Raw genomic sequence first — 21537 nt, 5'->3', positions numbered from 1 at the left:
ACTGTGCAGCTAACAAACATGGACGACTACGCCTCCAAACCTCCGACTGAGAACCTGGACGAGCCGCCCAACAGCCGGCTGTTTCTGGTGACCAGTCGGTCCGTGTCCGAGGATGTGATTCGGGAGAGTTTCTCCCCGTTTGGGGACATCCAGGGGGTTTGGGTGGTCAAAGACAAACAGACCAAGGAGTCCAAAGGCGTCTCCTATGTGAAGTTCGCCAAGTCCTCCCAGGCCTGCCTGGCCATGGAGGAGATGCACGGCAAAGTCCTGATGGAGGGGACCAAACCCATCAAGGTAAGCCTCCGAGGAGGAGCTCCAGCAGGTGAAGGAGCACAGGAGGGTGTTGTTCACAGCGTAGTGCGGAGCAGGCTAATAGCTAATTGTTAGCTGCGTAACAAAACAGACCCGTTAGCTAACTAAAGCTAATGTACAAGACGACATGGTGGGAACTATCCCCACAACACACACACACACACACACACACACACACACACACACACACGCACACACACACACACTAAATTTCACCCAGTGAAATTAACATGATTTAGCCTAACAAACCACGTAGAGTTTAGTCCTATGCTCTTGTACATTTTGGTTTTACTTCCAAGAGAATTCCAGGAACATAATTGCACTGTTGCGCCCTAGTTTGAAAAATCAGGGTGTTTTGCATCCGTGTTAATAGAATTATTATGATTAATGGTTGTAGTATAAAATCAGGCCTCATCTGTCTGTGGGTTATACAGGTTACTGTTCATTTGTTTCATTTGTTTAGGTGTTTATTGCCCAGTCAAGGTCATCAGCACGACACAGGGACGTTGAGGATGAGGAACTGACAAGGATCTTCGTCATGATCCCGAAAACCTTCTCAGAGGAGGACCTAAAAAACACATTTAAGGTAACTACACACCTCCAAATCTTGATGCTTGTTACGAAATCTTTCTCTCTGCCTTCACACACCTCAACACGCTGCCCAAGTCTACATTTTTACACACACCCCTAATACGCCGATCTAGCCATGTGACATTTTGGATTCACTGTTAGTAAGCGAATTGTTTCTAATTTCATCATCTCCTCCCATGTCACAGTTAACACAGCGCTTTGTCAGCTCCCCCCTCTTGCATGGAGCAGATTATATCTCCTAAACAAGAGGTTGGGGATAGTTAAAATTCATCCTGCCTGCAGATTCTGGCTCTTTATACTGAAATTTTGCTGATTAGGGGCAAATTTTGCTGATTTCAGGGATGGACAGCAGGATGCTGTCTTTCACAAAGCTCAAGACACAAGTATTCAGACATTTACTTGCAGGACTATGACAGCAGCTTGCAATCAAGTTTGATTTTTATTTCTGTCATACTACTGCCTTTAAATTATTAGCATTTTCTTCATAGTTGTAGTTTTTTATAGATTCACTGTGTCCAATCATAAGTCAGATGTGTTTGATGGATTTTTGTTTTGTTTTGGCTTATTTGTCTTAAATCTCTATACTATTAAAAAAAAAAAATCTTTATTTAACCCATGAATGCTCATTAATCCCGTTATTATCACTGTCATTTTCCTCTTTTTACCTCAGAAGTATTGAGTCATCGAGTGCTGTGATCCTAATGAACCGGATTGCACAGAAGAATTAAATGATATCCTCTTCTTTCTCTCTTTCTCTCTCTCTCTCTGTCTAGGAATATGGAGATATTGAGTATTGTGTGATCATTAAGAATAAGTTCACAGGGGAAAGTAAAGGTTTGGGCTATGTCAGATACTACAAGCCCTCCCAAGCTGCTCTCGCCATAGAGAACTGTGACAGAGGTAAGACTGTGTGCACCAGTATTATTAAAGTAATGTAGTTAACGCTGAGTTAAGTGCTTAAATGTTTATAGATGCTCAACTACAGTGTCCATTTTCATTGTTTACCACAGAACTGTAGTACTGATGATGTGAATGATGTCCTCAGGTTATAGGGCCATCCTGGCTGAGCCTCGCAGCAGGACCACAACAACAGATGGAGAATACGCCACAGGAGGAACCAGAACTGAACACGTGCCCACTGCCGAGGCCATGAACCCCTACCCCTTCACTCTGGGTGTGCAGCTGCATTGCTTTATCACTTACTTTTTCAGTTCTCTGCTTTATCCAGATTTGAGTTTTATTTTTTTCCTTGATGACATGATGATCAGGAGAGAAAGAAAGACATACTTGCTCTTCGACGGCAGTCCCTGTGACATTATATTTCCTAACTGGGCCACTGTCGTCTCAAGTATCTCAGGTGTCTACTTGGAGGTCATTGACAAGAAAAGGTTTTGGGATCTCTGACTTGACCAGTTTCTGCTGCATTATTGACTCTGTTGTCCACTTTCTCTGTCCAGCTGACCCGAGCAGCTACCCAGTCACAGACTACCGCTCCAGTGATGTCATCACACGCTGCCTGATGGTTTCATCGAGGGCAGCCATTACCCAGGAACAGATTTATGCCCTGTTTGACATCATCCCTGGTATGGACTACTGTGAGCTCCAGCGAGACCCATACGGAGTCAGCAAAGGTTAGTAGTCATACACACTGACAATTCACCTTATTCATCTGGGCTCCATGCTGAACTGAGGAAAAAAAAAAAAAAACAACTACTGTGGTGATACCAGCCTCTTTCTACCTCTGTATCGACACCCTTGTGATAACTTGGACATCTGTCAAAAGCCTGTAAATATATTGGGCTGTTGCTTTGATGTAACCCCTATGAAACACGAAGATGGAGACTAGACATAATTCAGTCAAGTAATTAAGTCAGGTAATTAAGAGTTTATGATTGTAAGTGTTGTGCTCTGTACTAAAGTACTAAAAGTCCTATTGGCTGCTGTTTACTGCTCATGTGCCTACAGGCCACGCTGTGATTCGCTACAACAACCTTGGATCCGCCGTCTATGCCAAAGAAAAGCTGAATGGGTTTGAATATCCACCCGGCAACAGACTGGTGGTGGCCTTTATTGATGATGGAGAGGACCGCACCAGGTACACACAGATCCATGCATGCGCACTTAAATACACAGATAAAACAAATATACACCTAAATATGCACTAGGGTCAGAGATGAATAGGGGCTTGGGTTAAAAATGCTCTTGAAACTTCCTAAAATTCATAATAGTTAAAAAACAAAAGTTAAAAAAAAGGTCATTCCTCAGAGACAATTTGTAACAGCCCCTATATACACATACGAATGCAATATATGTTTAATACTACAAATTGAAATGATGTGTCTTGTCTCTGTGTTTGTGTGTAGTCCAGTCGGGCGGATGGCAATGCAGTTTGTAGCCACACAGATGATGTCTTCAGTGTGGAACGGACCCTCCACCAGCCAGTTACTCAAAGCTCCCTCTGTGAGTTTTGCTCAACTGTATACCTACCTATTAGCCTGGCTCCTGCCCACTGCGTGTGACTGCATGGAGCTCTTACTGTTAGTCTTGACAGGTTCCACTGATTTGACAGTACGGGTTGTCGATCACGGTGAAAAAAGTGGTGAAGCGATAGGGCTTACAGCAGTCGGTGGGTCTTAGGATGTACATTGCCATAGTTTGCAAACATATCCACATAACATCATGTAAACCTGGGGGACAGTTGGTCATGAGTCAAGATGGCACTGGTCATCTTTTAACACTGATTGGCCAAAAGGTGTGTGTGTTTGCATCCCTATCTACACATTTACATGATACATTTAGAATAATTAGTGGTTAAGTACAAGATAAATTTAAGGATGTCCACCCATGGTTACTTCTGTATCTTTGCATGCTTTTCACACAGTTAATGACAGTGACTATGATGACTCACAGTATGACCGATCAGCACTCAAAAACAATTTCTAAAGATGTATACTTTTTAATTGTAGCTCTGATCCTGGGTATGTTTGTTTTGTCCTCCAGGCCTTCCCCACAGTCTCTCCAGTTTCCCGGATTCAGACGGATGTCACCCTGCCGTCTTTGAAGAAGCTCGCTCCACCCGACAGCAAAGTGAAGGAGCGCTTGTTTGTGGTGTTCAGCCCCTCCACGCTGCCCCTGGATGTGCTGGAGGATGTGTTCTGGTAAATGTCCTGATAAAGCTGTCGTTAATCAGATTTACGCACAATGAGGAAACCACGCAGGTCAGCAGAATGGCCTAATGGTCAAACCAGCAATATAGTAGTGAAAAAATGGCAAGTTAGTGACTGAAAATAAAGTGTGTAATTGGCTTTGATTGCCACAGTATGAACAGACTAGTCAGCTGAACGAGTCAAATCACATTTGTCTTTCCTCTGCTCACTCCCAAAATGAACCAATTTGAGGCGCAATATTCTAAATAAATAGGGAGCAATAAGGACAGTGTGCATCCTTTATTTACTTATTCTCTCTGCTGTGGAAATTGTCTTTAAATACCAACACCTGGAAGAAAACAGAGAAAAATAAAGATCTTTTCAATTTAATATTTCAATATGATACAATCATATTGAAAGGTCTCATAAAATGCACAGGTGGTTGGCTTGGTGATTAGACTGACTGTTCATTAACCAGGTCACATGTTCAGTCCCAGGAGCAGCCATGTGACCTGTCAAAGTGTCCTTCAGAATACTAACCCCCCATACAGCTCACTTATTGCTTGTCACTTTTGATGAAAACATCAGCTCAGTGCCTCAAATGCCAGTGAAAATCTGCTCATTAAGATGATTGTCATGAAAGGCAGAGATTAAATCTTGTCTTGTTTTGAACCAGACTGTCAGTTTTCATCTGTAACTCCCACTCTTGTCTCTTTGTGTCTGTCTGCCCATCTAGTCGATATGGCTCTCTTATCGAGGTGCATTTGGTTCCCGGGAGGAGAGTGGGATACATGAAGTATGCTGACAAACAGGTGAGACTCACAATTAGTGGAAGAATAGGGAGTTGTATGCATATTCCCTTATCTTTCTCCCTCTCCTCTGTCTCTTGTAGTGTGCAGACGAGGCTATGGCGGCACTCCATGGTCACATGGTGAATGGAGTACGGATGAAGGTGATGTTAGCCGATCCTCCCAGAGAGGAATCTCATAAACGGCCACGTACCTACTAGAAACACATGACTGCAGTGTGGGTAAGTCCTAAGTTCTCTGCTTGAAATGCCAGTATGTCGAATTTCTCTTTTTAATACCAATACGTTTAGCATTTTCCAATCATCATTAATAAAAATGTATTATATGCAGTGCCTGTCACAGGGTCTACACAAGCAATGCATGCTGCAAGGTCAAAGTCAACACAAGGGACATTTCTCATGTTATTGTGTAGCAAAACAGCAATTCGTAATATTTAGTGTCACGCATTTCATGTCCACGTTAAATGCAAATACTGCTAGATGAATAACACAAGGTCCAGAGGAACTAGTCCCTCTTTTTCTCCTAGCGGTTGAGTTTCTGGGTCCCAAAACAGTTCTGTGCCTGAGATATCCTGGTGAACTGCAGAGAAATGATTTTAAAGATCATTCTTTCCACATCATTTGGCTAATAATTTGACGCCATGCTACATTTGATTTCTGTTACCCTATGTAAAAACAGGTTCCTTTTTCAGCTCTCGGTTTTCTGAACTCATAAGAGCTTAGGGTTCCCACATCAGACACAGAACCATCTAGCAAGAGCAAGACCCAGCAACATGGCCTGAATATTTTGTTTTTTTCCCCGAGAGCAGCCATCCCTAGCAATGTTTAGTTGTCACCACTAGGAGGCTCCAGTATGCTATTTCTGCACCATCCCTAGCAATATTCAGTGTTGCCACTAGGAGGCTTCCTTATCCCATTTCTGAAAAGTCAGTCAGTATAGGTTAATTTACAGTTGTGTGTTGATTAATCACTGCAGCTACATCATAGTGGCCCACACTGGTATGAGTATTTATAGTTCTGCGTAGGAGTCTGTGAATCAGTCAGTGAAACACTGGACAGCAGTGTCAAAATTTTATTGATTTTTTTTGCGCTAATGAAACACAGATAAAACATAAAAGCAACATTGTTTACATTCTCTGAAACAGAGTTACCTAACGGACACACTGACAGTGTCCAAAGTTTTGGGATGTTTCTCGTCATGAATATAGACATCTTGCAATCTAAATATTTAGTGAATGAGTTGGCAACACCAACTCCATGTAGTCTTCAGTCTTCAGGAAATCAGAAGCATAAAGCAGTCAGCAGACCTATCACAGACCTTGTGGTCTTGCATCGTCATATGTGCAGTTGCACCTCTGGAGATGCACACAGGCCAAGGCAGGGAAGTCTTAGGGCTACTCAGGAGCTTCAGAAATGTACAGTGTAGCCCAAACCCTAATCACAGTAAAGCCCAACATTTAATGATGAAAAGTAGGGTACTGACTTAGCTGTGTGCTATTCGCTGATCTTAGGTGCCAGGTGATGTCACTATCTGTTTTAGAAGGTGACATCACCTGGCACCAGTACTTTTTCTTTTTTCTTTTTTTTTCAATTTTGACCATTAGATGTCAGGCCTCTCTCAGGTTTGGGGTTGGGTAGTATTCAGCTGCTCCACTCAGGCTCTGTGGCTCCAGACTGCTACCTTTTCTCAAGAATAAGCTTGCATACATCGCCAACTTGGCTTAGCACATGCGTACCTTGTGTTGACTATGTCCCAGGCCTAAGTGAGGTATTAGGTCATTGGTTTCTTACACAAACCTCAACATCTCCAGTGTTGACCACATTGACTCCCTGTATCAATAACACATCCTCCTCTGGGAAGAAAACTTTTTTATGACCCCAGAAACCAGCCTGTTATTATAAATATACTTGAACATCAATGGGGAAAAAATCAACCATTGAGCAATTTTTTGGAAAGCTTGGGGATTTTGTGTAGGACACTAATGTACTTTTTATTGTCTGTTCTAGTTAGCATGAAGTATTGAATTATATTCCATATGGTACCCTGTTGGCTGAGGTGAAAATGATGTTTTAATAGTAAATTTTGCTGCACTACCAATACTAATTAATTAATAATAAAATTTAACTTTAACATCCTCTGTGTAATTACCTCTGTTGACTGTGATTGATATTCAAAGAAGCAGTTTTAAGTGTTTTTAAGAAAGATTTGGCTCCTGTACACCACCTGGTGATCTTACTGTAACCTGATGGTCTTAGTACTAAAAAGATGCTGTATTGGCAACGTTCAGTAAACAGTGTGTAAGACTCTTTTTCCTGTAACTGTCTTACACACAGAATGTTTTCTTAAACACCTGTCACCTTACAGGCTGCATTTCTTTGACTGTTCAGGATTAAAGTTTTTCATTTTTTCTTTCTGCTCTTGTGAATAACTCTGCAGCTTCTTGTTCCCTAGGTGACTGTTGTCATGACACAATGACCCATGACCTGACAGACCGACCGACCAACCGACACCAAGACCTTCTCCTGACCTCTGACTCGACCTTTGACATCTGTCTGACCTTTTGCTGTCTGTGACCTTTGCCAACTGATATAAAGACATGAAATGTGGCTACCATTCCAGTGCTGAATTTGAGTTCTGTGATATTCTCTCTGAGCCATGACTCGGTTGATATGTAGTCTTTGTTTTCAGAGCAGTGCAGCAGTAGCAGTAATATTACAGGTATATCGACAGGCTGTTTCTGAGTGCTGAAGAAATACATAGTTTCAAATTGAAATTCATGAGTTAGCCTGCTTTTATATTTTGAAGGAGCCAGTGCGGCAGCCTGTTGACTCTTGATGGTGTAAACTCAGATTTCTGAAAGTAGATTTGCCCTAAAACATCCTAGGTTTTTTTTTTTTTTTTTAAAGCTCTTAGTAGTCCAGGTCTGATCTTTTCTCTGTCATGGTGCACCTGGTAATCTTTTGTTGAATTTGGATCAAGGGTGTTTACTTGACTGGTTGTTTTCTTTCTCAAAGCTTCACTGAAATAAAACAAAGAAATACATAAATCATCACCCAACTTGTCTTGTTTCTTTATGTTATGCTGTTTTTTGAAACTTTTTTTTTTGGTCATTGCAACACATTCCCCCGTTTTTACACAGTGTGAAAGTTGAACACAAAAGCCACACACATCCACAGGTACAGGGCATGCTGCTTCAGCCTGCCAAGTCAACAGCAAACATACAAATTTCTTGAAAGGTCTAGAAATACTCGAAGAGCAAAATGCATAGTGAATAGCAGCACCACTAGCACAAGGTTGACGTGGAACACCATAATGTTCCAGTCACTGATCTTGTGTACTTGGGATTTCTAAGTATTGTGCAGCAGACAAGAAAAATGCACGCTGACTTTTCAATGATCTTTTATTTCTTTTAGCAGGCAACTCGGAAAACACATTCTTATTTACAATGTTGGGCTGGCAATGACATTGGTAGCCTGGTTTTCCTTCAGTATGGGTTTTGCTGGAACGTACTCGCTTGTCTGGTTTCCAATGAATGGCTAAAAGCTTGTGACTAGGTCTGCTCGTTTCCTTCAGAAAGCTCCACTGAAGTGATCCTATTGGACCATAACCAGATTATTGTCCTGAACAATATTGAGGGAGGGTTTTAGTTTTGAGTTAAAGAATTGATGAGTTTTGTCTGAAATCATAAACCGTGAGACAAGTCAATGCTGGGAAAACAGGAATCCCTAAGAATTAAATATCAGCTGAGAGTGGAAAGTCCTGAGAAGACATCCTTAAACTATTTCAGTTCATTGGTATAAGAAACTGCACACTTCATCATTCCAGTGCTTACAGAAGTGCTTCCGTTCAGTTCCCACTGTATATGATTATTTTGCTCATACATAATGTTATGAAGGTAAACACATTTTCAGCAGCATTATCTCCCAATCAGTCTCAGATCCAGGATTTGAAGCCAATTTTCAAGCTGATTTCAAGTCTTTCAGACTCTAATTTGTTCTGTAATCACCATGCTTTCTGCTGGTGTTTCCATTAGTCACATACAGGCTTTTAGCTGCACATAGGTATGAAAACACTTGAAGCGTGATTTGTAATAGTAATCTCAGTTCCAAAAGAGGCTAGCTAGAACTTCTTAATCAACAAAATATGTGCTCCGCAGCAGCAAGTTTCTTTATTTTGACAGACTCTGTAGATTTCAACTCTTCTGTGGAAACATGGACCCTCTTGGCAAGCTGAGCTGTGTAGGATGAAGAAAGGGGGTAAGAGGGATGATGCGGCTAACAGAGGGGGCAGAAACGGGAAGTGATGTCATCATACAATCAGGCTTTATTGAGTCTCTGAATTTTAAAATCGTTCGATCGCCAAGTGCTCGAGAATGTGGTGGCACTCTGAAACTGTCTGTCCCACGGTCCAATGAGGATGTTTGTCTTTCCCTAGATGTCTGTGTCTGTCTGTCTATGTGGAATCTGTTGTCTTTCGGTAAGTCCGTCTGTCAGTCATTCAGTGCTAGTGTTGTCACAATAACCAGATATGTCACACAAACCTCGATACTGAGGCAAAGATTTAACTCAGGACTTGTCATGAATGTACATGTGACCTGTGGACTGAAATAGTTATAAGGAGGGGGGCTGGAATAGGCAGAACTGCAGTGTGAAATTCAATAGTCAAACAGCAACATCATAAAACAGTCCAACACAATCTTAAACTGAATCCCATTCTACCTAAAGTGGCTGACAAAACTAGTGCCTGGAGCAAAATATGGTAATATGCTAATACGGAGCTGATAGACAGCTGGAATCAAAACTTCACTGTTGTTGCTGTTCAGGTCAAAGGTGATTAACACAAGGAACTTAGCAAAGCACTGCTTGGTGTTATGTAGCATCTTAGTCTTGCCAAATTGTTAAATATTGAAGTTGGTATCTAAGTGAACATTCTGGTATCATGACAACACTAGCAGTCCATCCCTCTGGTCTCTATCTTTTAGCTCCATGTATCTTCAGCAGTCCATCCACTACTGTCAGTCAATGAGTCCATCCTAATATCCATCTGCCGCTCCCTGCCTGTCCCCGTCTCAGTCTTCCAGCGCCAGTGTGTTAAGTTCTTCATCGAGTTCCTCCAGATCTTCTCCTGTGAACAGGTTCTCATCCACAGGCACCTCTTCCTCTTCCCCCTCCTCTTCTTCGTCCTCCTCGCCTCCCTCTGCTCCCGACAGCCCGTTGGCCTCAGCACCGCCGCAAGCCCCGTTGAGCTGCTCCTCTGTAGGCAGAGAGGGAGGAAAGGACAGCAGGAAGGGAGAGGGAGTGAGGAAGGCACAAGAGAAAGAGAAGGACAGAGGGCAGGAAGAGAGGAGTGGGTGGGAGAAAGAAATTTAGTTTGCTTATATTATGCTGGATGATTTTCTGAAAAATGCACTAGTGTTTTGGATTTCTGTTAAATGCTCACCAAATAAATAATACACATTTATAATCACAGAGGTTCTGACCTTATAACATATTAATATATTGCTGGGATTTTAGCAGGCAATTTCTTGATAGCTGTTTCAATCATAAGACCACTATGCACTGACTGATTGCAACACTGTCCAATACCATGCCAACAAACTGAATGATTTAATTAAATTCAAAACAAAGTGGGTGTGGTCAACATGTGGAAACAAATGATTCGGAGGGAAATCAAACGCAAGCACAAGCTAATTTCTCACCGTTGTCTGTTTCCGTCGGTTGGGTCTTATTCCTGGAGGTGAAACGGTCCATAGATGCTACAGTGATGCCCGTGTTGTCCACCTCTTTAGGAACGAAACGAGATAAGTCTATGTCCTGGAACGCTGTAGTATCGATCTGGAATAAAAAAAGTAACAAAAATTGGTTACACAGAAGAGAATCCATGGCAGCAATTTAGGTTAAGAATGTGTCGAAAGGCAGAATAGTTGATTAAAACAAGCAAAATCAATAAGTTAGAATCCTGTGTTGTGCAGCTGGGAGGCTAAATGAATACAGGGCTTCCCACATTATCATGTTCAGATCAAATTAACACCTGGCCGACTAAATTTTTGTTACTGCTGTCATACACTTAGCTACTGCTGGAAACCATTGCTCAGAAATGTAGCTTTATTGAATATTATTAGTATTAGTATGAGCACAACCTCCCAGCAGACAGAAGGTATGGATTCTTTCTCTTCCAAAATGTCACAGACAAGTTGTGTGATTGTCTACATTTGTGTGGACATAAATGTATTATAATAAATGTTGATTATTTTATTACCTCTTCTTCCTCACTTTCTTCATCTGCTTTGGCATATCGAGTGTCATCAGCTTCATCATCGTCATCATCAACCAGCTCTGGACGGAACTCAAACACCTCACGACCGCTCACCTACAGATACAGTTAATAAACATTTTAGTCTACTTTGTATTACCCATTTAAAATGCTAAATAAAAAAATGTATAAGCTTTTTTTTTCATTTTCATTAACCTTTCATTAACCTTTATTTATACAGGTAAAAACCCCATTATACTATACAGTTAGATAAAATAAATCAGTTTAGCCGTTTTAACACACACAAAAAACACTCACACCTCTATTTTTCACTCTTTGTTTCTCTATTTCTCTCTCTCCCTCTCTCTCTCTCTCACACACACACACACACACACACACACACACACACACACACACACACAGCTGGTCATACCCCTAGCGATCTTCCAGCCTTGAAATCAGCTTTCTTCTTCTCCATGTCCTCCACTGCTTTAGCCACCTGTCAATCAAAAACACCCAATTACCTCATTTTCAAGATCCCAGTGAAGATCCAACTATAAAACACAGGTCTGCTCTGTTCCAGTGTCTGCACGTATCAGCTGTAAATACACCTTTCAAATTAAAGAATTCATGAAGTTGTCAAGGTTTGTCATTCAAAATAAAATGACAAAATGTCTTTAGTTAACTTATAAAAAATGAACACGTCCCAAGCCTGCAGCAGGGTTATCTTGGCCAGTTTTTGCTCCTACCAGCAGTGCTAACATTAAAATTAAAAGACACACTCCAACATTTCCCATAATTTCAAATATGTCATGCTAGCTAGCAGGGGAATGTAGGAAGTAAGGAACTGAGGAAATCAAACATTAATGGTGCTGCCCCGAGAATCTAATTAAACAAAAAGGATTACAAGCACTCTAACCTTCTCCTGCCTCTTCCTCTTCTTCCAAGCCAGGAAAGTCTCCAGGGTGATGCGGGTCACGTTGAGACCCAGAGCTGAACGCTGGGGGAGAGAGACACAGAGACATTAAGTCATGGCAAAAATAAATAAACAAACTAATAGATAAATACATACATAAATTAAATAAACATGTCTGGGGCAAAGTAAGTCAAAGACAAATCTGCAGTCAAGTTTTGCAGGTGATGTAACACAGCCTTTGGTGGCCATATCTGAGGCACTCAGCTATGAGAAAGCACTGGCCAAAAACATCACTTTGCTTTTATAAACATGTAATTTGGCAGTCAGCACAGATTTTAATAGACAAAGTATATTTCATTGTCATTGTGGAGTGGGAACTGATCATTTCACCACTGACATCTTTGATTACACTACTGCCTTGATGCTTTGCTTTTGTATTTCAGCATAATGTCTAGAAGTCAATCTAGAAGTCTTCCAAGTCTGTCATTGTTTAATTAAAAAAAAAAAAAAAAAGTTAATGAGGACAATGAGTTGAGTAGACAGTTTTGTCCTTACATGTATTGTTTATTTGGTTTGTGACTTATCCATGTTAGCTTGTATCTATGCTATGAAGTCCAGTAACTGCAAATACACAGACAACAGTAAAACTGAGCGGGGAGCACATGATCAGGTGTGGATGGGGAAAGGTGTCAATGCAGATCAATGACACTATGCAGGCAACCTCGCTGAAACTTATACATGCAAGTATCCAGGCCAACAGCTTCCCTCCTTCCATTCTTACCTCATTCTCTATTAGTTCCTCCAGTGAGATTTCATCCTCTTTTTCCTCCTTCTTCTTGTCTTTTTTCAGTACAAACCCAGGCGGCAGGGCGTGTCGATACATGCAGCTATCGCCGCCTGCTGGACACACCCAGAACCAGCCATATTTATTACCCTCTATGGCCTCCAGGAAGTATTTGCACACCTACACGGAAGAAGAGAGATGACATTACACACACAGACTAGAAGAGCAAACAGGCAAACAATAAATAGCTTTTATTTCATTATATTTGATGGATGCATGGATGCATCACGGCTTAATACAGGAATCTGTACACTATCATGTAGTCTGTTAATATTTGACTTTCTTTTTCCCAGCTTCTGTTCTTTTCCTCCCCTACCATCTGTATGTTGGCTTGTAGTCGATCTCTTCGTCCTTCTCTTAACACCTCCATCCCTCACTCTACTTGTCTCCCACCCCGTCAACGACATGGCTCTTTCTCTCTGCCTCCATCACCGTTTTTCCTTCCGCAAATCAGCCAGGGTGAGAAATTCACACCAGACACCAGCCAAATGTGGGTGAATTTGGCCTATAGTGTTTAAATCTGTACTCTACCAGGCTCTTTCTACAGATTTTTTTCCCCATTCACCTAAAAACAAAACAAATCTTCACAATGGCTGGTGGGGGAATCTTGAAAACCTGATGATTCAATACATTGATCATATAACCTCAAATTGACAAGGCTGATCATATCTGAATGATTAGAAGAAGTGTTTAATTCCTTCTCATTAATGAAAACCAACATAAAACCACACGCGCATATTTTCATCCTTCCAAGCTGACTTACAATTTGTGTTTTGGCTTTCTTCTTCTCAGCCTCTCCGTGTTTTTTGTTGACCACCTCCTCCAGCTTCTTCTCATCCCAATTATCCATGGTGTCTAAAAACAGAACAGATTAGACACATCACAGAGCTGTATCGTTCTATGCATTACATTGTGCTTTAAAAACAATGCCAGAACATCAAATAGCAGCCAATAAAATAAACATACATATTCACTGAGAAAGATTACATAAAAATACAGGTGCTTCATATCTCTCCTTCAAAAATGTACCCACCACACACAAACAGGCACACACACACACACACACTCTAACCTTTCTCCAGGTCTTCATCTCTCTCGTCCACATAAACGCTTCTCTTCTCACATTTCCTCTCAAGAGACAGGTCATGGCTGAACTTGCACTTATCACCCTTGGTGCACTGGCCCTGCTTAAAGAACGCACAGAGCACTGACTTTGGGTCTACACCTGGAGAGAGAGACAGAGATAAAGGGGAAAAAAGGGGAGGAGTTGAAATGAAGTTGTTGAGTTATTTTGATGTGCACCTTGACTGTGAAGACACACACAGATATATCTCCACCCTTCCTCATTTAATTATGTAAACAAGAAGAGTTGATTGTTTAGAGTTTGTCTGCGCATATTCTCATTCGTCCAGGTCACAGGCATCTCAAGGAAACTGAATCAGGTCAACCGGACTTAGTTATACGTCTAGAAGATGGTTTGCCCCTTATCCAAGTGGCTTCATCAGTTCATGCTGTTCACTAGACTAGACTGGTTAGTCCGTTTAGAGTTTATTTTCCTTGGGAAACTCAGGACCTAGACTAGATTTCCAGCTCTAACAGTGAATTAAGACCGAAATCAACTCTGTCAGTAGCTCACTTGAAAAGGGAAAAAAATCTATCACCATTGAGCTGATCAACTTGCCAAACTCAGCCCACATTCCAGCCGGCAAATAGCTTGTCGGCTGAGAAAAGTTGACCATACCTCAACTTTTGGTGGTAACTGACCATTAACCGCCAATTCGATTTATCTGCCTTACACTTTTTCCTGACATGACGATTCCATAAATAAACCATTCGCCTCATGACAGAAAATGGTTGATGAGAGGTTCATCGACATAGTCCACGGTCTTCCCATGCAGAAATAGTACAGGAATGTAATAGATGTACGGACAGAATTTGTGCTGAAATACTACATTTTGCTATGTTATCATGTAGCATATTGACTCTGTATAACAATACAGAGTGTACGTTAACTTCTAGTTGAAGATGTTGCTGTACTTTACAAAATTAGCTTGAACAAGCGAGCTGTATCATTCTAATCAAAACTTTTCTGCAGCATGAGACCAAACTCAGAAACTTCAGCAGCGTCCAAAAAGTATCTAGTGGTCAACCCAGCAGCTACACTGATGCCAGTGTGAACACAGTGAAACAGAACAACATATTTAATGCTATGCATGTTTTCTGAAGTAGAATTAATGCCACATCGGATAATCCCACTGAGACTCATTAAGGAGACTTCATGTAAATTGTGTTGCCAAAAAAGGCAGACATAGGAATGTTCTAAATACATTATTCAAGACCCATAATTGCTACATTAATATTAAGACTGAGTAACATAGTATGCATGCTGAATTAATATTTACCACTAATGTAAACTCAGCTGAAATCAAATGAGGATGTTGTTTTGCACATTACTTTCCTGTATTTGAAATTTACACTTTCATATCTATTTCCAAAGTTTTCTTTTCACTGTAACAAAATACAAACTTTAGTGTAAATCTCAGGACAAATAACATCACAAACAGCATTTTAAGTTATTTTGTTGCATGACAAAAACAATGCCAATGTCAAGGGATGCAGGATGTTTTGAGTACCACTGTATGTTTAAATGTGAGATTTTTCCTTTGATTTGTTATGCAGTGAGAAGCTATCCCCATGAGGATTTCATTCACTGAAATCGTTTTTCCGGACGGTGTGTCCATTACCTTTGCTGACTTTCTGAGCAGCGACTACTGGTTTGAATAGCTCATTGAGTTCATCCAGCTCTTTCTTCTTGTCAGCCTTCTTGGTGGTCTTCTCTGCCTCAGCCTGGGCCATCTACACACAGACACATGCACAGAGAGAAATGAAACACACTTAAAGATAGTGATTGACTAAACCAATCAAAGTAGCTCACAAAGATTTCAACAAGTACAACATTATTCTCACATTTGGACAGTTCTGGGTGTATGTGGCAGCATCTCCGCCACACTGCCAGGCTACCAGAGACAGCTGACAGGGAGCAGAGTCCTGTCAACTCTCACTTTTTGCCTTTTGTCGCACACACCCACAATAGCTTGACAGTTAAACATGACAGTTACAAATTATTGGAGGAAAGGGACAGTCGGAGAAAAAGAAGCAGAGAGAAACTGAGCTTGACTTGTCAAGTGCTAAAAAAGGACAGGTTCAATGAGATGGTGAGAGAAAAGACTGGATGGAGAACGACACAAATGGTGAACAAAAACAGGCTACTGACCTGTCTGGCGCTTTGTTGTCCATATTTAACCTGTTGAGTTACGTTCTTGATGAACTTCTGCTGCTTGGCTCCTTTCTTGTTCTTCAAGCCAAAGGTCTTGTCCTAGAAAACAAGCGTATCAGTCATCAGCATCTTAATCACCTTCCAATAACACTCCCTAAAGCAAACTATTGCAACTTGACAATGAGGAAAACTGCTGCTGTGCTTCACTCATCATTTATATACCACAAGGGCTTGTAGAGGGTGGTGTGGGCAAAGAAGTATGTTCACTTAAAAGACAAGTTTCTATGGATGGGAGGATAATTATCCCTCCATCCATGTAACTGTAAGTTTAAAAAAAAATTGATTGGGTGGTTTCCCCAGTTATTTTAAAACCAAGTGTGGATTGATTTGTGAGTTTTATGTGATGTCAAGGAAAGGGAACTTAATATGAGTAACACCAAGCTCATGAACTCCCAACAGTAAGAGTGTCGATAAAACTAATCAGCATTAATTACAACATTTGACTGTACAATACTTGTGATCAATTAAAATTAGGAACATAACCACTACATAAACATTAATTTATACCCACAATGAACAAAACATGAAGAGCCATAATCAGTCAACATCACACAGATGGTTTGCTGTTGGATTCGTCAGAAAACTCTGGGCTACTAACTGAAAGAGAGGCAGTCTGGTTCGCATTCATTTTTTAAATATTGTCCATAATCAATTTGCGTACTCATTTATAAAGTCCAAACTACTGATGTATGTGATAAGCTAAGATTTCTTTTCCATCTGTCAATGTGATTTTCACAGAAGAGCTACAGCTGTTTTAACTGAACAGCTGCAATGGCTGCCATATTTCCTTGCAGTTGTGGGACAAATGACCAAAATAAAAATCTTCTGTATTTATTGTTCTGCCACACCATAACAACACAATAGGTTATAGTACATCAGAATAAACGCCTATGTACTTATAACAATGGCACAGGGCTACTAGCTGGCAATTGGGCAAATGTAGATTCTCAGATGGATGTAGCAGATGTTATGTTTATCTAGATTAACAGCAAATTATATATCATGAGCGACATCCATATTCTACACTGCCAACATGCAAACTGGAGAGAGGAAATGCTTCAACTTTTTTTTATACCTCGGCACTGTGGTTTCTGCCCCTGTTCCTCTCCTATCCTGAGAAACACATCAGAACCAGGCCCACCACATGTTAATGCTCATCGAAATTACTAGGCAAAGATAAACAAGCCAGCTGTATAACATTAATAACCTATGTTTCCCGTTTTAACTGTGACTGTCAACCTCACCCAGAGAAATGTGGACACGTTTCGTGGCGGGTTGGCCCTGCTAGCAACCTCGGCTAACACTCGGTGTGTAACAGGCGAGCTAACAGCTTATGCTAAGTAAACACATTTATCTAATAAATTACTTCAGAGGCCTCCTGACAGCTGGCTAGCTGGCCGGGAGCACACAATACCAAACTGCTCTTTGTTAAATCACCTTTAATAGAGGTGAGTATCGCACATCTGGACGGGACAGCGCTGACAGTTCATCAAATGTCAACGTAACGGTTACTCGCGGCTGCTTTTGGGCGCTTGGCTAGGCTTACAGCGAGCCATTTTTGGCTAGCAGCGAGCGACAGTCAGCTGGACGGGGCCAGCTAGCGAGCTAACACTAGCACACACATGCTAACTCGTGTTGTTTTACCTCAATTATCTTTTCTTTTTTCTTCTCTTGCGTCTTTTTACTCCCCGCAGCCTGGGCGGGTTTCTTCGGCGGCATGCTGGACCGAGTTTAGCTGTCTGTAAACCGTGCAGCTACGGCTGTAATGGTTGTTTTAGCGCGGTGCTCTCCTCTGTGAAGCCAGCTCCACGGGACTCAGGCCGGTACCTCTCGCTAGCACGGCTGCGGCGCTAGGCCACATGTAACAGGTTGTTGATGTTGGCCGGCGTCAGCACGTACTGGTCGAGGTGCATGCCTGGTACTGTAGTTCATAATGAGAGTTTTTTGTTTTTTTTTTGTTTTTTTGTTTTTTTTAACCGTCCTGTTACCTTCAAATTTATTATCAGTTGGTGTCAGTTTCGCCTCAGTAATTTAAACCTACAGAAAATTGATGAAAAGGTGTTACTCAGGTATATGTGTCAGGTATTTTTATGTGTCTTGTAGTCTATCTAAACAGCCCTTTAAATAATTCATAACACCCCCTAGTCACCTCCATTATAAATTAAATTTCTTGTGAGTGCTTTTCCTCCCAAGTGTCACATTAACTATCAGTGGTTTTCACACTCCTGCAGGTGTGGTTATGTTATGTTAGGGCCCTAAAAGGATGTTTTTGAAGATAGCCTAATAAATATCATGTTATAGTTCTTCTCAGTGTCACCCAGAACAGCTAAAACAAATCTATGCTGATGTTGATATTTCTGATATGTTTTATACAGCAAAAAAAAAAAAAAAAATTAGACTCAAATTGACCCCAGAGAAACACTGATGCATACAAAATGTGTCCAGGACATTGAAAGCATGTTATCATGTTAATTTTATGTTTACCCACTTGTCCTTACTAAAACAGGAAAAGCCATGGAAATTTGAAGCACAAAAAAGGTGTTAATCATGTATTTAGGGGCATTAAAGATTGAATGGGGTCAAATTTACCCGAAAGATAATAAGAAGGTTAAATGCCAGATTCAGCACAAGGAGAAAACACTACAGGTAATATTTCACAAAAGTACCCAGGAACTGACAACATCCATAAATATTTAAATTGTGATATTTTAATAATGCAAAGGATTTTAGCAAAACAAGGGGTACCTTTTGGAGGATTAAGTTGTCTAAAACCTAAAACTGATATGTAGAAATGGTACTTCAACTAAAGGTGCTTTGAGAAAGTTTCATTGTCTCCTGGAACATTAATATCCTATATATCATCAAACTAATGCTGTGGCTGATGTAGGATCATATGTAGGCTTAATATCAAGGGGCTGCATCAGTTCTGTCTTTGGCATTAACAGGGCTTTTTTAGTAGTGTGTCTTTGTCATCCTGAAACCTCAAACAAATTATAAATAAATAAATAAATAAATTCTGTTATTTGGGTGGGCACAAGTGCATTATGTATTCACCTAATTTCATCTTATCACTTCAATGCAGTTTCTCCCTTTTTGACTTTTAAGTGATGACGAGTTAAGTTGATTATTCTGTCTGTTTTCTCTTATTTATTTGATTTAATAGTTCCCAGTAAGTTTTAAAAGAAAAGTGCTCAAGCATAAATTCAGTCTCCAGTGGTGAAATTTGCCTGTAGGACAGTGGCAGATAGTGATGGCAGATTAGTGCATACTGATGATTTACTAGAAAAGGATAATACTGCATCCCTGTGATAATGATGATGATGATGATGGTGATGATGATGACCTGTAGTTTCAATGCTGGGCCGCCAGGTGTCAGTGTTGTAATGTGTGCCAGTGGTGGTGTGAGGTAATTGATGACTAAGATGCTGATCAGTTTAGTGATCAGCTATGTTCTATAATTGCAGAGTATCATAAACAAGCATTCATTTGATGTAAGCATAAGAATCAGAATCAGAAAACTCTGACTCTGTGAAGCCAGAAGTGTGAGATTCCTTCTTGGCTGCAGGGCAGAGGAAACCAGCAGGGCTTTTCCCGCCTCGGTTGCTGATTCAAGTTGATTTAATTCGATTTCATTGACGTTATCTCATGTGATTTAATTTGACACATCTGACATGTATGGCCTCTGTCCACATCATGTCTACTTTAGTGGGCCAAGGCGCCACTCACAACGCCACTGGTGCAGCGTTCATCAAACTACGTCTCAGCCAAAAGCCAAAATGGGTCACACGCCTGTCTCTTTTGGGTCCTCACTTGTTCTAGTGTATTTTAATGAGCCTACGGTGAGAGACAACATTTGCTCAGTTTGGGTCTCCACATAACAAGAATACTATAGTATGTTATAATGAGTCCCAGAGTGAGAGAAGGAATTGAAAAAGTAACGGATCCTCAGCTGTAAACATTCAATGCAGCCATGTGTTGACATCATGTGCTGCCTCTGTGCCTGCTCTCATTTTCACATTCCACTGCATTTGACTTGATTTGTTTGGATTGGATGTATTTTTATTCATAATACATTTGTCATATGTGGCGCCGCTTCTCCATGCAGCAGAGTTTTATCAGGCGACTGTTAAGAATGTGTATGTCTAAGGCGAGCTAACTCCTGACTGTATGACTAAAGGCAAGATTTTAAGACAACAGAGACTGCTAACACTGCCTCGAGCAAACTTTCTCTGTGTTTTTCACTGTCTCTCTCTGTCTCATTCTCGTGTTGTGTGTGTGTGTGTGTGTGTGTGTGAAAGAGCAGTCTAATAAATCACTATAGAGCCCTATCTGCGGCGAGACCATTTTTCCCCATAACCACCTTCTTCATATTCATACAAACATTGATCTTTTCTGTGCTGTGCTCTCACACACACACACACACAAACTCACACACACACACAAACACACAGGACATGCATACACGCATACACAAATTTGTGCATACACCCATATATACACAAATGCCCTCAGATGGAAAGAAAACATCTCCTCTCCTCCTAACTAGCAAAGGCCCAGCCGGTCAATGTTTTTCCTACGGCGTCTGAGGAGGTTCAGCACCACAGAACCGATCCTGGTCCGTTTTTCTAAAAGCAATAATCAAAAGCATCCTGGTATTCAGGCTGGTAAAGCTCAGCCTCCTCCTGCTCCAAGGACAAACTCCAGCACGTCATGTGCACCGCTGACTGCTGAGCGGGTCATTGGCTGTCAGCTGCTCCCCATCAAGGAACCACATGACACCAGGGTGAAGAAAAGGGCAGGGAAGATTGCCGCCGACCAGGCCCACCCAGGCAACCACCTGTTCCAAAAACTTTCCTCTGGACGAAGAGGGAGCCGACCGTTCTGGAAAGACCAAGACCTTCCATCACCTCACCAGCTTTCCTCTGCGTGCTGCTGTATAACTTGAAGGGGGAAAAAAAAAATCCACCTTCAGATGCTTGCACGCTCAGACAGCAGCTTCAATCTGTGGTGTTAGATGCATTTCAGGAGTTACTCGATGATGGAACAGGAAAAATCCACCACCAAACGACAAAATGGGCCCAGAAAAGCTAGGCACACTGCCAGTGGCTTTATGTTAAAGTGTTTTATGGTGGATGTTTCCTTTAACTAGCTGTCATGCTGTTAAAAAATACACAATATCCAGCCCTATCAAACAGAGCACCTTACTACTGTCAGTATTTATTGATATTTTGCTATTAACCATTTAATTTGGCTGGCAGGACTGGTGAGTGAGTATTTATTGTTCCATATTGTGCTATTTAAAGTGTGTCTGGTCTGATGAGCACACAGTT

At 41.1% G+C, this 21537-nt stretch overlaps 2 protein-coding genes across 2 annotated transcripts; one reads left to right on the top strand and one right to left on the bottom strand.

Moving 5' to 3' along the window:
• Window positions 1–7759, top strand: rbm45 (RNA binding motif protein 45). The gene is made up of 11 exons (XM_030070222.1): window positions 1–294; window positions 776–898; window positions 1677–1803; window positions 1949–2077; window positions 2361–2534; window positions 2869–2998; window positions 3267–3363; window positions 3904–4061; window positions 4786–4861; window positions 4942–5079; window positions 7310–7759. The coding sequence occupies exons 1-10, from the start codon at window positions 19–21 to the stop codon at window positions 5056–5058; spliced, it is 1407 nt and encodes a 468-aa protein (XP_029926082.1). The 5' UTR covers window positions 1–18; the 3' UTR covers window positions 5059–5079; window positions 7310–7759.
• A 1399-nt stretch (window positions 7760–9158) lies between these two features.
• Window positions 9159–18089, bottom strand: zc3h15 (zinc finger CCCH-type containing 15). Its single transcript, XM_030070820.1, has 11 exons — window positions 17852–18089; window positions 16145–16246; window positions 15615–15726; window positions 13943–14095; window positions 13634–13725; window positions 12808–12990; window positions 12030–12110; window positions 11544–11609; window positions 11117–11227; window positions 10557–10692; window positions 9159–10111 (listed from the first exon to the last, which is right to left on the bottom strand). Exons 1-11 carry the CDS (start codon window positions 17924–17926, stop codon window positions 9927–9929), a joined length of 1296 nt encoding a protein of 431 aa, XP_029926680.1. The 5' UTR covers window positions 17927–18089; the 3' UTR covers window positions 9159–9926.
• Between the last annotated feature and the right edge of the window lie 3448 nt (window positions 18090–21537).

Source organism: Myripristis murdjan, chromosome 15, assembly GCF_902150065.1.
Source record: "Myripristis murdjan chromosome 15, fMyrMur1.1, whole genome shotgun sequence".
NCBI lineage: Eukaryota > Metazoa > Chordata > Actinopteri > Holocentriformes > Holocentridae > Myripristis > Myripristis murdjan.
Note: the sequence above shows the minus strand (reverse complement) of the source record. Positions and strands in the feature narration are given on the sequence as shown.

What these genes read in the sequence shown, in the direction of transcription:
- rbm45 (XM_030070222.1), top strand. Translation starts at nt 19, where the DNA reads ATGGACGACTACGCCTCCAAACCTCCGACTGAGAACCTGGACGAGCCG. An exon ending in AGGGGACCAAACCCATCAAG is followed by an intron (nt 295 to 775) that starts GTAAGCCTCCGA and finishes TCATTTGTTTAG; the next exon opens with GTGTTTATTGCCCAGTCAAG. An exon ending in TGAAGTATGCTGACAAACAG is followed by an intron (nt 4,862 to 4,941) that starts GTGAGACTCACA and finishes TGTCTCTTGTAG; the next exon opens with TGTGCAGACGAGGCTATGGC.
- zc3h15 (XM_030070820.1), bottom strand. Translation starts at nt 17,926, where the DNA reads ATGCCGCCGAAGAAACCCGCCCAGGCTGCGGGGAGTAAAAAGACGCAA. An exon ending in TGCTCAGAAAGTCAGCAAAG is followed by an intron (nt 14,096 to 15,614) that starts GTAATGGACACA and finishes CTCTCTCTCCAG; the next exon opens with GTGTAGACCCAAAGTCAGTG. An exon ending in AGATGAAGACCTGGAGAAAG is followed by an intron (nt 13,726 to 13,942) that starts GTTAGAGTGTGT and finishes TTCTGTTTTTAG; the next exon opens with ACACCATGGATAATTGGGAT.